The following is a 15,325-nucleotide window of genomic DNA, read 5'->3' as shown; positions in this document are numbered from 1 at the left end:
TGTGTGTGTGTGTGTGTGTGTGTGTGTGTGTGTGTGTGTGTGTGTGTGTGTGTGTGTGTGTGTGTGTGTGTGTGTTAGAGGAACTCACCCAGCTCCAGGTTGCGGGTACGGGGGTTGCACTGCTTGTGGCCCTTGCAGCTGCGGAGCTCCATGAGTTGAACGTGGAGCTGATTTAGGACGGTTCGGTCCAGCGTGTTCACAGCATTCATCAGCTGCACAGACAGACAGAGATACAGAGAGAGAGAGAGGAATGATGCTGGTCTTCATACATATTTGAACATGAATTCATAAGAGCATCTCCAGCTGTTATACAACAGATTGTTTTCAGTGTGCCATCTTGAAGACAGTGCTACAGGCTAGATAATGTCAGGAACCAGAGACATGTGTCTACAGAGTTGGGACGTTTCATCCTTTTCCCGAACCTGGCCCCACTTGTTTCTGCATTACGATGCATTAACATGACTCTACGACATTCTGTAACAGTCATGTTAGAACCCCATTAACATGACTCTACGACATTCTGTAACAGTCATGTTAGAACCCCATTAACATGACACTACAACATTATATAACAGTCATGTTAGAACCCCATTAACATGACACTACAACATTATATAACAGTAATGTCAGAACACCATTAACATGACTCTACAACATTCTATAACAGTCATGTTAGAACCCCATTAACATGACTCTACAACATTCTATAACAGTCATGTTAGAACCCCTCTGCATTTCTGGATGTGAACCAAGATGGCGTAGCAGTCGGACGTCCTGTCGTGTCGTGTCCCTTGTATATATAGTTTTTTATCGTTTTTACTTTTATTTTTATTTTGAAACATATTCTTCTTCACATATCTTTTAAAACATTTTGCGAAACCTCAACATCTAAATACTCTCCTGCAACCCGCCTCACCCAATGTAGCGTGGATCTGCTTTTTTTCTAAAGTATATATATTTACTTTGGACCCGGAACCCCTCAACTGAAGCTAGCCAGCTAACTACCAGCTACCAGTCAGCAAACCATTGCTAGCGGTCTTCAGCTAACCTTTAGCTCGGAAAGCTCTCGCCAGTTCGAACAACGCGACTCTAACCAGAGCATAACGGACCTATTATTTATATTTTTATTTACCCGGATTCCCACCGCAAATGGAACATTCTCATCTGGATCTTCATAACTAGCTAACTAGCTAACCGCAACCCCGGATGATTACTCGTGGCTAGCGTTTCCATCCACTGAGCTTGAAGCTAGCCCGGCCAGAGCTCCTGTGCTACCACCGAAGCATATTCCTGGGCTACAATATCAGGACCCACGACCGGTCTATCGATGTCACCGCATGAAGAGGCATAAACAGACTCAACCCCTTGCTATCTGCTTGTTTGCTAATTCGGCCTGCTAACTGCTAGCTTGCTCAGCCCCTGTCTGCTAACTGCTAGCTTGTTTAGCCCCGGCCTACTAACTGTTAGCTTGTTAGCACAGGCCTGCTAACTGTCTGAATCGCCGCGTCCCCAGCCAGCCTAACCACTCACTGGACCCATATTTACTTTCAATCTCTTTTCGATTTTTAATTTGATTATACCTCCCGGTAACCTGCCTCACCCAATGTTTTTTTTTAATTTTTAGAACACATTCAAGAACCTCCAGAAGCCAACTAGCTACAAGCTATTTAGCTATGGTTAGCCACTGCTAGCGGCTTTACCCTCTGCACCTTCTGCTTCCCTGCCCCATCCACCGCTGCCCCCTGGACACTGATCACCTGGCTACATAGCTGATGCATGCTGGACTGTCCATTAATCACGGTACTCCATTCTGCTTGTTTATGTTTTATCTGTTGGCCCCAGCCACACTCAGTCTCTGTGTGTAGTTAATCCGACCCTCCCTGCCTAGTCAACGCCATTTTGCCTGCTGTTGTTGTGCTAGCTGATTAGCTGTTGTTGTCTCACCTACTGTTTTAGCTAGCTCTCCCAATTCAACACCTGTGATTACTGTATGCTTCCCTATATGTCTCTCTCAAATGTCAATATGCCTTGTATACTGTTGTTCAGGTTAGTTATCATTGTTTTAGTTTACAATGGAGCCCCTAGTTCCACTCTTCATACCCCTGGCACCCCCTTTGTCCCACCTCCCACACATGCGTTGACCTCACTCATTACAACCAGCATGTCCAGAGATGCAACCTCTCTCATCATCACCCAGTGCCTGGGCTTACCTCCGCTGTACCCGCACCCCACCATACCCCTGTCTGCGCATTATGCCCTGAATATATTCTACCATGCCCAGAAATCTGCCCCTTTTATTCTCTGTCCCCACCGCTCTAGGCGACCAGTTTTGATAGCCTTTAGCCGCACCCTCATACTACTCCTCCTCTGTTCCGCGTGTGATGTGGAGGTAAACCCAGGCCCTGCATGTCCCCAGGCACCCTCATTTGTTGACTTCTGTGATCGAAAAAGCCTTGGTTTCATGCATGTCAACATCAGAAGCCTCCTCCCTAAGTTTGTTTTACTCACTGCTTTAGCACACTCTGCTAACCCTGATGTCCTCGCCGTGTCTAAATCCTGGCTCAGAAAGGCCACCAAAAATTCTGAGATTTCCATACCCAACTATAACATTTTTCGTCAAGATAGAACTGCCAAAGGGGGAGGAGTTGCAGTCTACTGCAGTGAGAGCCTGCAAAGTAATGTCATATTTTCCAGGTCCATACCCAAACAGTTCGAACTACTAATCTTAAAAATGATCGCCCCCCATCTAGCTTCAGAGTTATTTCTGTTAGGTGACCTAAACTGGGATATGCTTAACACCCCGGCAGTCCTACAATCTAAGCTAGATGCCATCAATCTCACACAAATCATCAAGGAACCCACCAGATACAACCCTAAATCTCTAAACAAGGGCACCCTCATAGACGTCATCCTGACCAACTGGCCCTCCAAATACACCTCCGCCGTCTTCAACCAGGATCTCAGCGATCACTGCCTCATTGCCTGTATCCGCTACGGAGCCGCAGTCAAACGACCACCCCTCATCACTGTCAAACGCTCCCTAAAACACTTCTGTGAGCAGGCCTTTCTAATCGACCCGGCCCGGGTGTCCTGGAAGGACATTGACCTCATCCCGTCAGTTATTCTTTAAAAGTAACTTCCTCACCATTTTAGAAAAGCATGCTCCGTTCAAAAAATGCAGAACTAAGAACAAATATAGCCCTTGGTTCACTCCAGACCTGACTGCCCTCGACCAGCACAAAAACATCCTGTGGCGGACTGCAATAGTATCGAATAGTCCCCGTGATATGCAACTGTTCAGGGAAGTCAGGAACCAATACACTCAGTCAGTCAGGAAAGCTAAGGCCAGTTTCTTCAGGCAGACATTTGCATCCTGTAGCTCCAACTCCAAAAGGTTCTGGGACACTGTGAAGTCCATGGAGAACAAGAGCACCTCCTCCCAGCTGCCCACTGCACTGAGGCTAGGTAACACGGTCACCACCGATAAATCCATGATTATCGAAAACTTCAACAAGCATTTCTCAATGGCTGGCCATGCCTTCCGCCTGGCTACTCCAACCTCGGCCAACAGATCCGCCCCCCCGCAGCTACTCGCCCAAGCCTCTCCAGGTTCTCCTTTACCCAAATCCAGATAGCAGATGTTCTGAAAGAGCTGCAAAACCTTGACCCGTACAAATCAGCTGGGCTTGACAATCTGGACCCTCTATTTCTGAAACTATCCGCCGCCATTGTAGCAACCCCTATTACCAGCCTGTTCAACCTCTCTTTCATATCGTCTGAGATCCCCAAGGATTGGAAAGCTGCCGCAGTCATCCCCCTCTTCAAAAGGGGAGACACCCTGGACCCAAACTGTTACAGACCTATATCCATCCTGCCATGCCTATCTAAGGTCTTCGAAAGCCAAGTCAACAAACGGTCACCGACCATCTCGAATCACACTGTACCTTCTCCGCTGTGCAATCGGGTTTCCGAGCCGGTCACGGGTGCACCTCAGCCACGCTCAAGGTACTAAACGATATCATAACGGCCATCGATAAAAGACAGTACTATGCAGCCGTCTTCATCGACCTTGCCAAGGCTTTCGACTCTGTCAATCACCATATTCTTATCGGCAGACTCAGTAGCCTTGGTTTCTCTGATGACTGCCTTGCCTGGTTCACCAACTACTTTGCAGACAGAGTGCAGTGTGTCAAATCGGAGGGCATGCTGTCCGGTCCTCTGGCAGTCTCTATGGGGGTGCCACAGGGTTCAATTCTCGGGCCAACTCTTTTCTCTGTATATATCAATGATGTTGCTCTTGCTGCAGGCGATTCCCTGATCCACCTCTACGCAGACGACACCATTCTATATACTTCCGGCCCGTCCTTGGACACTGTGCTATCTAACCTCCAAACAAGCTTCAATGCCATACAACACTCCTTCCGTGGCCTCCAACTGCTCTTAAACGCTAGTAAAACCAAATGTATGCTTTTCAACCGTTCGCTGCCTGCACCTGCACGCCTGACTAGTATCACCACCCTGGATGGTTCCGACCTTGAATATCTATAAGTACCTAGGTGTCTGGCTTGACTGTAAACTCTCTTTCCAGACTCATATCAAACATCTCCAATCAAAAATCAAATCCAGAATCGGCTTTCTGAGTTGAGTTGAGTTGAGTTTATTTTTATTTTTACAGGGACAGTGCACATTAATCAACGTTTCAGTAAAAGTGCCGGTTTTAGCCAGCCGGCTAATTTTCAACCGCAGTCCCTGGGCAGGTTATTAAAAACAATTACAATATAGACAATAGCAACATAGAACAAGCAAGACATAGCAACATAGGACAAGCAAGACGTAGCATACAGACAGAGCAACATAGAGCAAAAAGCAGCAAGACAAAATTCATAAAAGCAACAAAGTGTTTCCACACCTCACAAGCTACAGACAACAGACAACATGGAAAGCGGCAACACACAGCTAGGGACCATGTTCACAAATCTGATTGACCTTTAGCCATGTCTTCAAGCATTTTGTGAAAGTGTGATATGTGGTGCAGTTATGTGTGTCTGATGGCAGTGTATTCCAGACATGGGAAGCTCTCACAGAGAATGCAGATTTACTAAAGGTGATTTTCCTTAGGGGAACTATACAGTCACCTCTCATGGCAGACCTTGTGGATCTGCTGCCATATGTCTGGGTTTTCTGTTTAACAAAAATATTGAGTGGAGGGGGAGCCAGGCCATTTAGGATCTTGAATACAAGACATGCGTCTATTCTATTCCGCAACAAAGCCTCCTTCACTCATGCCGCCAAACTTTCCTAGTAAAACTGACTATCCTACCGATCCTCGACTTCGGCGATGTCATCTACAAAATAGCTTCCAACACTCTACTCAGCAAACTGGATGCAGTTTATCACAGTGCCATCCATTTTGTCACTAAAGCACCTTATACCACCCACCACTACGACTTGTATGCTCTAGTCGGCTGGCCCTTGCTCCATATTCGTCGCCAGACCCACTGGTTCCAGGTCATCTACAAGTCCATGCTAGGTAAAGCTCCGCCTTATCTCAGTTCCCTGGTCACGATAGCAACACCCTCCCGTAGCACGCGCTCCAGCAGGTGTATCTCACTGATCATCCCTAAAACCAACACCTCATTTGGCCGCCTTTCGTTCCAGTTTTCTGCTGCCTGTGACTGGAACGAATTGCAGAAATTGCTGAAGTTGGAGACTTTTATCTCCCTCACCAACTTCAAACATCTGCTATCTGAGCAGCTAACCGATCGCTGCAGTTGTACATAGTCTTATCGGTAAATAGCCCACCCAATTATACCTACCTCATCTCCATACTGTTTTTATTTATTTACTTTTCTGCTCTTTTGCACATCAATATCTCTACCTGTACATGACCATCTGATCATTTATCACTCCAGTGTTAATCTGCAAAATTGTAATTATTCGCTTACCTCCTCATGCCTTTTGCACACAATGTATATAGACCCTTTTTTTCCTACTGTGTTATTGACTTGTTTATTGTTTACTCAATGTGTAACTCTGTGTTGTCTGTTCACACTGCTATGCTTTATCTTAGCCAGGTCGCAGTTGCAAATGAGAACTTGTTCTCAACTAGCCTACCTGGTTAAATAAAGGTTAAAAAAAAATAAAAAAAATAAAAAAATTAACATGACACTAAAACATTCTACAACAGTCATGTTAGAACCCCATTAACATGACACTACAACATTCTACAACAGTCATGTCAGAACTCCATTAACATGACACTACAACGTTCTATAACAGCCATGTTAACTCTTCATTAACATGACATGGGGCATATTTAAATAATGCTGTGTAATTAGAATCAGAACGATATTCTAGAATCAGAACGATATTCTACATGTATTTCTCTGTTAGATACAATCTTACAGAGGAGTGAGTGGTAGCGGTGAGGACTAGCACTGACCTGGTAGGGATCTGTGTTGAGGTCAAAGTACTCCAGGAAGCCAGTCGCAAACTCACAGAACAGGAAGTTGTGAGTTTCGTTGATGGTCCTCACGCACCAGTAGGTGTTGTTGTTGGCACTGGTGCAGGCACAGAATGGACCCACTGCAGACAGAGAGAATAGTTGGTGCTAGTGTGTGTGCGTGTGTATATGTGTGCGTGTGTGTGTACAGGGTCTTACTTGTCCAGAAGGGGGCGGTCTGCCAGTGCTGGTTGTCGTGGGTGAAGCAGGTGAGACCAGGCATGCTACAGGTGTCGTTGTTCCTCAGACGTTTCAGCAGCTTCCTCATCTTCTTCCTCCTCTTCTGGTCCTTCAGCAGCCACGCCTTGTTCTCCTTATCCTGACCCTTCCTGATGACATCACACACACACACACACACACACACACACACACACACACACACACACACACACACACACACACACACACACAGTGAAATAGTCACACATACATATATACATACAGTATATTGTAGATATACAATCATTACACATAGAGTTCATAAGAACACCTAGAGTTCACATCTCTTTCTTATAAGAAGGACACACATGATAAACAACACAAATTCCTTACCTGAATGGATGAATGCTGCTTCCTTTGTGCCTAAGCTTACTCTTGTACTTAGACTGGTAGCTGAAACACACACAGATATTCACATTATCAACATTTATGATAAATATCTGCAGGGAGAACCACAGGGGGTCTGAAGAAAAGCTATTTGAGTGGTAGAGTCACTGTAATGTAATGCTGGCGTTTAGTGTGTGGGGGTTTTGTAAGAAATCAGTTGAGCAACGTAAACTGTGGATTGAGAAGAGGAGAGAAGAGGGGAGGAGATGAGAGGAGAGGAGATGAGAGGGGAGGAGAGGAGAAGGGAGCAGAGGGGAGGGGAGAAGAGGGGAGGAGAGGAGGGCAATGGAGAGGGGAGGGAAGGAGAGGGGAGAAGATGATAGGAGAGGAGAGAAGTGGGGAAGGGAGGGGAGGAGAGGAGAGAGGAAGAGAGGAGAGGAGAGGGAAAGAGAGGAGAGGTGAAGAGAGGAGAGGGGAGGGGAGAAGAAGAGAGGAGAGGGGAGGGGGAGAGAGGAGAAGAGAGGAGAGCGGAGGAGAGGAGAGGACAGGGGAAGAGAGAAGAGGAGAGGGGAAGGCGGAGAACAGAGTTGAAGAGAGAAGAGGAGGGGAAAGGGAAGGGTAAGAGAGGAGAGGAGAGAGGAGAAGAGATAGGAGGAGTGAGGAGAGGAGAGGAGAAGAGGGGAGGAGAGGAGAGGAGAGAGGAGAGGAGGAAAGGAAAGGAGAGGAGAGGAGAGGAGAGGAGAGGAGGAGAGTAGAGAGGAGAGGAGAGGAAAGAGGAGGAGAGGAGAGAGGAGGAGAGGAGAGAGGAGGGGAGGAGATGTTCTCTCTTTACATGTAGCGGAGACAGTCACACTCCTCTGGGCGGGCCTTCTTCAGGTGACCCCTGACTTCTCTCAGATTCTTGATCTTGGTCTGCAGGGTCTCAATCTGAGAGATCGGCAGGACATTAGATTAGGTAGGACATTAGATTAGACAGAGAAATGTCACAACACAATGATGTGGTCCTCTACAGCTGAGTTGTTAGAGCATGGTGCTTGCAAAGCTAAGATAGTGGATTCGAGTCCCAGTACCACCCGTTCAACGAACTCATAATTATACAATCAATGATTTCATTAGCAGCTATTATGTGACCACTGAAGAGCAACTGCATTGAGAAATAAAGCATCATTGTTTTGTGGTCATATGTGGGTTATGTGAGTGGCTAATGAGACTGGCCTCGTGGTCGATGTGGGTTATATGAGTGGCGGATGAGACTGGCCTCGTGGTCGATGTGGGTTATGTGAGTGGCTGAGGAGACTGGCCTGCCTCGTGGTAGATGTGGGTTATGTGAGTGGCTGAGGAGACTGGCCTGCCTCGTGGTAGATGTGGGTTATGTGAGTGGCTGAGGAGACTGGGCTACCTCGTGGTAGATGTGGGTTATGTGAGTGGCTGAGGAGACTGGCCTGCCTCGTGGTAGATGTGGGTTATGTGAGTGGCGGATGAGACTGGCCTCGTGGTCGATGTGGGTTATGTGAGTGGCTGAGGAGACTGGCCTGCCTCGTGGTAGATGTGGGTTATGTGAGTGGCTGAGAAGACTGGCCTGCCTCGTGGTAGATGTGGGTTATGTGAGTGGCTGAGAAGACTGGCCTGCCTCGTGGTAGATGTGGGTTATGTGAGTGGCTGAGAAGACTGGCCTCGTGGTAGATGTGGGTTATGTGAGTGGCTGAGAAGACTGGCCTCGTGGTAGATGTGGGTTATGTGAGTGGCGGAGGAGACTGGCCTGCCTCGTGGTAGATGTGGGTTATGTGAGTGGCTGAGAAGACTGGGCTACCTCATGGTAGATGTGGGATATGTGAGTGGCTGAGAAGACTGGCCTCATGGTAGATGTGGGTTATGTGAGTGGCTGAGAAGACTGGCCTGCCTCGTGGTAGATGTGGGTTATGTGAGTGGCTGAGGAGACTGGCCTGCCTCGTGGTAGATGTGGGTTATGTGAGTGGCGGATGAGACTGGCCTCATGGTCGATGTGGGTTATGTGAGTGGCTGAGGAGACTGGCCTGCCTCGTGGTAGATGTGGGTTATGTGAGTGGCTGAGAAGACTGGCCTACCTCGTGGTCGATGTGGGTTATGTGAGTGGCTGAGAAGACTGGCCTACCTCATGGTCAATGTGGGTTATGTGAGTGGCTGAGAAGACTGGCCTACCTCATGGTCAATGTGGGTTATGTGAGTGGCTGAGAAGACTGGCCTACCTCATGGTAGATGTGGGTTATGTGAGTGGCTGAGAAGACTGGCCTACCTCGTGGTCGATGTGGGTTATGTGAGTGGCTGAGAAGACTGGCCTCGTGGTCGATGTGGGTTATGTGAGTGGCTGAGAAGACTGGCCTCGTGGTCGATGTGGGTTATGTGAGTGGCTGAGAAGACTGGCCTCGTGGTAGATGTGGGTTATGTGAGTGGCTGAGAAGACTGGCCTCGTGGTCGATGTGGGTTATGTGAGTGGCTGAGAAGACTGGCCTCGTGGTCGATGTGGGTTATGTGAGTGGCTGAGAAGACTGGCCTCGTGGTAGATGTGGGTTATGTGAGTGGCTGAGGAGACTGGCCTGCCTCGTGGTCGATGTGGGTTATGTGAGTGGCTGAGAAGACTGGCCTCATGGTAGATGTGGGTTATGTGAGTGGCTGAGGAGACTGGCCTGCCTCGTGGTCGATGTGGGTTATGTGAGTGGCTGAGAAGACTGGCCTCATGGTAGATGTGGGTTATGTGAGTGGCTGAGGAGACTGGCCTACCTCGTGGTAGATGTGGGTTATGTGAGTGGCTGAGGAGACTGGCCTACCTCGTGGTAGATGTGGGTTATGTGAGTGGCTGAGAAGACTGGCCTCGTGGTAGATGTGGGTTATGTGAGTGGCTGAGAAGACTGGCCTGCCTCGTGGTAGATGTGGGTTATGTGAGTGGCTGAGAAGACTGGCCTCGTGGTCGATGTGTGTTATTTGATTGGCTGAGAAGACTGGCCTACCTCAGGGTAGATGTGGGTTATGTGAGTGGCTGAGGAGACTGGCCTACCTCGTGGTAGATGTGGGTTATGTGAGTGGCTGAGGAGACTGGCCTGCCTCGTGGTAGATGTGGGTTATGTGAGTGGCTGAGAAGACTGGCCTACCTCGTGGTAGATGTGGGTTATGTGAGTGGCTGAGAAGACTGGCCTACCTCGTGGTAGATGTGGGTTATGTGAGTGGCTGAGGAGACTGGCCTGCCTCGTGGTAGATGTGGGTTATGTGAGTGGCTGAGGAGACTGGCCTACCTCGTGGTAGATGTGGGTTATGTGAGTGGCTGAGGAGACTGGCCTACCTCGTGGTCGATGTGGGTTATGTGAGTGGCTGAGAAGACTGGCCTGCCTCGTGGTCGATGTGGGTTATGTGAGTGGCTGAGAAGACTGGCCTGCCTCGTGGTCGATGTGGGTTATGTGAGTGGCTGAGAAGACTGGCCTGCCTCGTGGTCGATGTGGGTTATGTGAGTGGCTGAGAAGACTGGCCTACCTCATGGTAGATGTGTGTTATGTGAGTGGCTGAGGAGACTGGCCTACCTCATGGTAGATGTGTGTTATGTGAGTGGCTGAGGAGACTGGCCTGCCTCGTGGTAGATGTGGGTTATGTGAGTGGCTGAGAAGACTGGCCTACCTCGTGGTAGATGTGGGTTATGTGAGTGGCTGAGGAGACTGGCCTACCTCATGGTAGATGTGGGTTATGTGAGTGGCTGAGAAGACTGGCCTGCCTCGTGGTAGATGTGGGTTATGTGAGTGGCTGAGGAGACTGGCCTGCCTCGTGGTAGATGTGGGTTATGTGAGTGGCTGAGAAGACTGGCCTACCTCATGGTAGATGTGGGTTATGTGAGTGGCTGAGGAGACTGGCCTACCTCGTGGTAGATGTGGGTTATGTGAGTGGCTGAGAAGACTGGCCTACCTAATGGTAGATGTGGGTTATGTGAGTGGCTGAGAAGACTAGCCTACCTCGTGGTAGATGTGGGTTATGTGAGTGGCTGAGAAGACTGGCCTACCTCATGGTAGATGTGGGTTATGTGATTGGCTGAGAAGACTGGCCTACCTCATGGTCAATGTGGGTTATGTGAGTGGCTGAGGAGACTGGCCTACCTCATGGTAGATGTGGGTTATGTGATTGGCTGAGAAGACTGGCCTGCCTCGTGGTAGATGTGGGTTATGTGATTGGCTGAGAAGACTGGCCTACCTCATGGTCAATGTGGAGTTTGTGGTCCTTCCAGGCCTGCACAGACTTATAGATCCCTGTGTCACACTTCACTGTGTCATCGGCCAGGATGGAGCATCTGAGGACAGGATACACAGTGAGCATTTAGCCCAGCTAACAACACAATCATGTAGTATTAACAACACATTTAAACATGCAGTTTTAAAGCTGAAATATGTAACTTTAAGTTTAGTTTTTGTTATTTACTTTTGGTTTTGTACACCAGCTTCAAACAGCTGAAAATACAAATATGGAGGTATGGAAAATCTATTTCACAGCAGTTTAAATTGTACAATAATGCTCTACATCACGAGTCCAACTCATTCCACAGAGGGCAGAGTGTCTGCAGGTTTTTGCTCCTCCCTTGTACTAGATTGATGAATCAAGGTCACTAATTAGTAAGGAGCTCCTCTCACCTGGTTGTCTAGAGCTTATTATATACACTGCTCCAAAAAAATAAAGGGAACATTAAAATAACACATCCTAGATCTGAATTAATGAAATATTCTTATTAAATACTTTTTTCTTTACATAGTTGAATGTGCTGACAACAAAATCACACAAAAATGATCAATGGAAATCAAATATATCAACACATGGAGGTCCGCATTTGGAGTCACACTCAAAATTAATGTGGAAAACCACACTACAGGCTGATCCAACTTTGATGTAATGTCCTTAAAACAAGTCAAAATGAGGCTCAGTAGTGTGTGTGGCCTCCACGTGCCTGTATGACCTACCTACAACGCCTGTGCATGCTCCTGATGAGGTGGCGGATGGTCTCCTAGGGTTTCTCCTCGTAGACCTTGACTAAAGCATCCGCCAACTTCTGGAGGGTCTGTGGTGCAACGTGGCGTTGGTGGATGGAGCGAGACATGATGTCCCAGATGTGCTCAATTGGATTCAGGTCTGGGGAACGGGCGGGTCAGTCCATAGCATCAATGCCTTCCTCTTGCAGGAACTGCTGACACACTCCTAGCATTGTCTTGCATTGGGAGGAACCCAGGGCCAACTGCAACAGCATATGGTCTCACAAGGGGTCTGAGGATCTTATCTCGGTACCTAATGGCAGTCAGGCTACCTCTGGCGAGCACATGGAGGGCTGTGCGGCCCCCGAAGAAATACCAGGCTGCAGAACGTTCTCCACGGCGTCTCCAGACTGTCACGTCTGTCACATGTACTCAGTGTGAACCTGCTTTCATCTGTGAAGAGCACAGGGCGCCAGTGGCGAATTTGCCAATCTTGGTGTTCTCTGGCAAATGCCAAACGTCCTGCACGGTGTTGGGCTGTAAGCACAACCCCCACCTGTGGATGTCGGGCCCTCATACCACCCTCATGGAGTCTGTTTCTGACCGTTTGAGCAGACACATGCACATTTGTGGCCTGCTGGAGGTCAATTTGCAGGGCTCTGGCAGTGCTCCTCCTGCTCCTCCTTGCACAAAGGCAGAGGTAGTGGTCCTGCTACTGGGTTGCTCCTGATGTACTTGCTCTGGACACTACGCTGACAGACACAGCAAACCTTCTTGCCACAGCTCGCATTGATGTACCATCCTGGATGAGCTGCACTACCTGAGCCACTTGTGTGGGTTGTAGACTCCATCTCATGCTACCACTAGAGTGAAAGCACCGCCAGCATTAAAAAGTGACCAAAACATCAGCCAGGAAGCATAGGAACTGAGAAGTGGTCTGTGGTCACCACCTGCAGAACCACTCCTTTATTGGGGGTATCTTGCTAATTGCCTATAATTTACACCGGTTGTCTAACAGCATGTGAAATGTATTGTCAATCAGTGTCGCTTCCAAAGTGGACAGTTTGATTTCACAGAAGTGTGATTGACTTGGAGTTACATTGTGTTGTTTAAGTGTTTCCTTAATTTTTTTGAGCAGTGTATAAAAGGAATAACCGAATAACCCTTGTCTACACTTTACATTTTGTGTTAAGTTAGGTGAACTATTCGAAATTCAGCAACCAGGAAATGGCGGAGGGATTTCGGCATAGTACACCTTCAACACCTTCAACATGCAGTACTAACAACACATTCAACATGCAGTACTAGCAACACATTCAACATGCAGTACTAGCAACACATTCAACATGCAGTACTAGCAACACATTCAACATGCAGTACTAACACAGTACAAACACACCCACCCATCCACATAGAACCTCAACACACTCCCTGACCTGTGTGTGACTTTGATGTCAGAAGGTACTAAAGCCAGACTGTTGCTGCTAGTCCTGGGACTGATAGGGAACCCCATGCCACTGAAGTCGTCCTCAGTGTCGTTGTGTGGCCCCGGGGCCCCAGCCTCGCTGAGGTTCCTGGGGGCCAGTACAGGCTGGTAGCCATCCCCCAAGTCTACAGCATACAGTTCCCCTCCTATCTCCATGGCGCGGGAAGAACGGTTACGGGCATAGCTCTTGACGGCCTTCATCTCTGTCAGGAAGAGAGCAGAGTGAGATAGTGGAGGGATTTTTACATTGTATTTAAGCCCTATCAGGCCCTATGAGACTTTAAAGGCACAATGTGTAGAAATCACTCTGCCAATTCCTGGTAGCCAACATTTTATCATGTTCACCTAATTTCATTTTATGTGCCGTAACAAACAAGGCATTGTGTAGAGCATGGTTATTTAAATCCTTCCCTAAGACGTCTGGAGCCTGCTGGTTTTCTGTTCTACCTGATCATTAATTGCACCCACCTGGTGTCCCAGGTCTTAATCAGTCCCTTGTTAGAGGGGAACAATGAAACAAACTGTGGAACTGGCTTCGATGTCCGGATTTAATTTGAGGGGTGTAGAGAAACATTGTACAATCTCTACACCCCTCAAATTCAAATCCGGATATCAAAGCCAGTTCCACAGTTTGTTTCATTTTTCCCCTTTTCAAAAAAACAAAAATATAGTATTTTCAGCTGTTTGTGACTGGTGTAACAAACACAGAGACAGGAACAATCACCCACAAACACGCAGTGAAACCCAGGCTACCTAAATATGGTTCCCAATCAGAGACAACAATAATCACCTGCCTCTGATTGAGAACCGCCTCAGGCAGCCATAGACTAATCGATACACCCCACACAACCCCAAGACGAAACACACTACAAATAAACCCATGTCACACCCTGGCCTGACTCAATAAATAAAGATAACATAATAAATATAGACCAGGGCGTGACAACGTAGAATGAATCAACTGCTTATCTGACTTACTTTCAATGAGAATCAGAGATCTACAACACACATTTCTCCCACAGTTACATACTAAAGCTTTCAAATTATAACTATGAGTGAAGTTGTCATTGTCTCCACAGGGTGGCTCCCACATACCACGTCAGTGATGAGAAGTGAGCTACACTGTATTCATGCAAGGTTGAGTGAGGAACATTTTGTAAAGCAGAATTTAATGTGTTTGCATGAGAAGTGCGTGATCAGAGTGTTTGTGTACTATACAGTGTGAGTGTCAGAAGTGATCAGAGTATTTGTGTACTATACAGTATGAGTGTCAGAAGTGATCAGAGTATTTGTGTACTGTATGAGTGAGAGTGAAAAAGATGTGCCACATTCCACCTACTCTTCTTGGAAAGGAACTTTTTCTTCTTGAAGGCACTGAGTCTGAAGCTAGGGAACTGGTCACAATTGCAGCCTTCGGGCTCTGTGTTGCGCTCTGTGATGTGCTTTGTTTCGCGCTGGGGGTAAAATTGGGACCTGATGTTGGCAGGGCCCTCCTTCTGTCCTGCAGACATGCTGGTCATGCCCTTACACTTATACAGCCTCAGTTTCCCCGTAGCATCTTCAACACACTGCCACTTCTGTAGGGAGAGAGGAGAGGGGGACAGGGGTTAACACTGAGAGATAAACATAGTGTATTTTTTAAATGCACACACACAGGCACACACACACACAGGCACGCACACACACAGGCACGCACACACACAGGCACGCACACGCACGCACACACACACACACACACACACACACACACACACACACACACACACACACACACACACACACACACACGGGCACATTCATAATTAACACTATCTGTAC

General features: G+C 47.8%; 1 protein-coding gene across 9 annotated transcripts in view; it reads right to left on the bottom strand.

Moving 5' to 3' along the window:
• The window catches only part of LOC135527803 (extracellular sulfatase Sulf-2-like), a 322,483-nt gene that overhangs the window by 9,814 nt on the left and 297,344 nt on the right, over positions 1-15,325 (bottom strand). For 6 of the 9 annotated variants that reach the window (XM_064956384.1, XM_064956383.1, XM_064956386.1 and 3 more), the window contains 8 exons: positions 14,847-15,084; positions 13,425-13,710; positions 11,255-11,351; positions 7,881-7,975; positions 7,055-7,114; positions 6,662-6,831; positions 6,443-6,585; positions 89-212 (listed from right to left, as the gene is read on the bottom strand). In XM_064956384.1, the coding sequence (XP_064812456.1) occupies positions 89-212; positions 6,443-6,585; positions 6,662-6,831; positions 7,055-7,114; positions 7,881-7,975; positions 11,255-11,351; positions 13,425-13,710; positions 14,847-15,084 (1,213 nt within the window). The remainder of the gene's footprint in view (positions 1-88; positions 213-6,442; positions 6,586-6,661; positions 6,832-7,054; positions 7,115-7,880; positions 7,976-11,254; positions 11,352-13,424; positions 13,711-14,846; positions 15,085-15,325) is intronic. The other 3 variants (XM_064956385.1, XM_064956390.1, XM_064956389.1) reach the window with 1 other exon arrangement.

Source organism: Oncorhynchus masou, chromosome 33 (assembly GCF_036934945.1).
Source record: "Oncorhynchus masou masou isolate Uvic2021 chromosome 33, UVic_Omas_1.1, whole genome shotgun sequence".
Taxonomy (NCBI): domain Eukaryota; kingdom Metazoa; phylum Chordata; class Actinopteri; order Salmoniformes; family Salmonidae; genus Oncorhynchus; species Oncorhynchus masou.
Note: the sequence above shows the minus strand (reverse complement) of the source record. Positions and strands in the feature narration are given on the sequence as shown.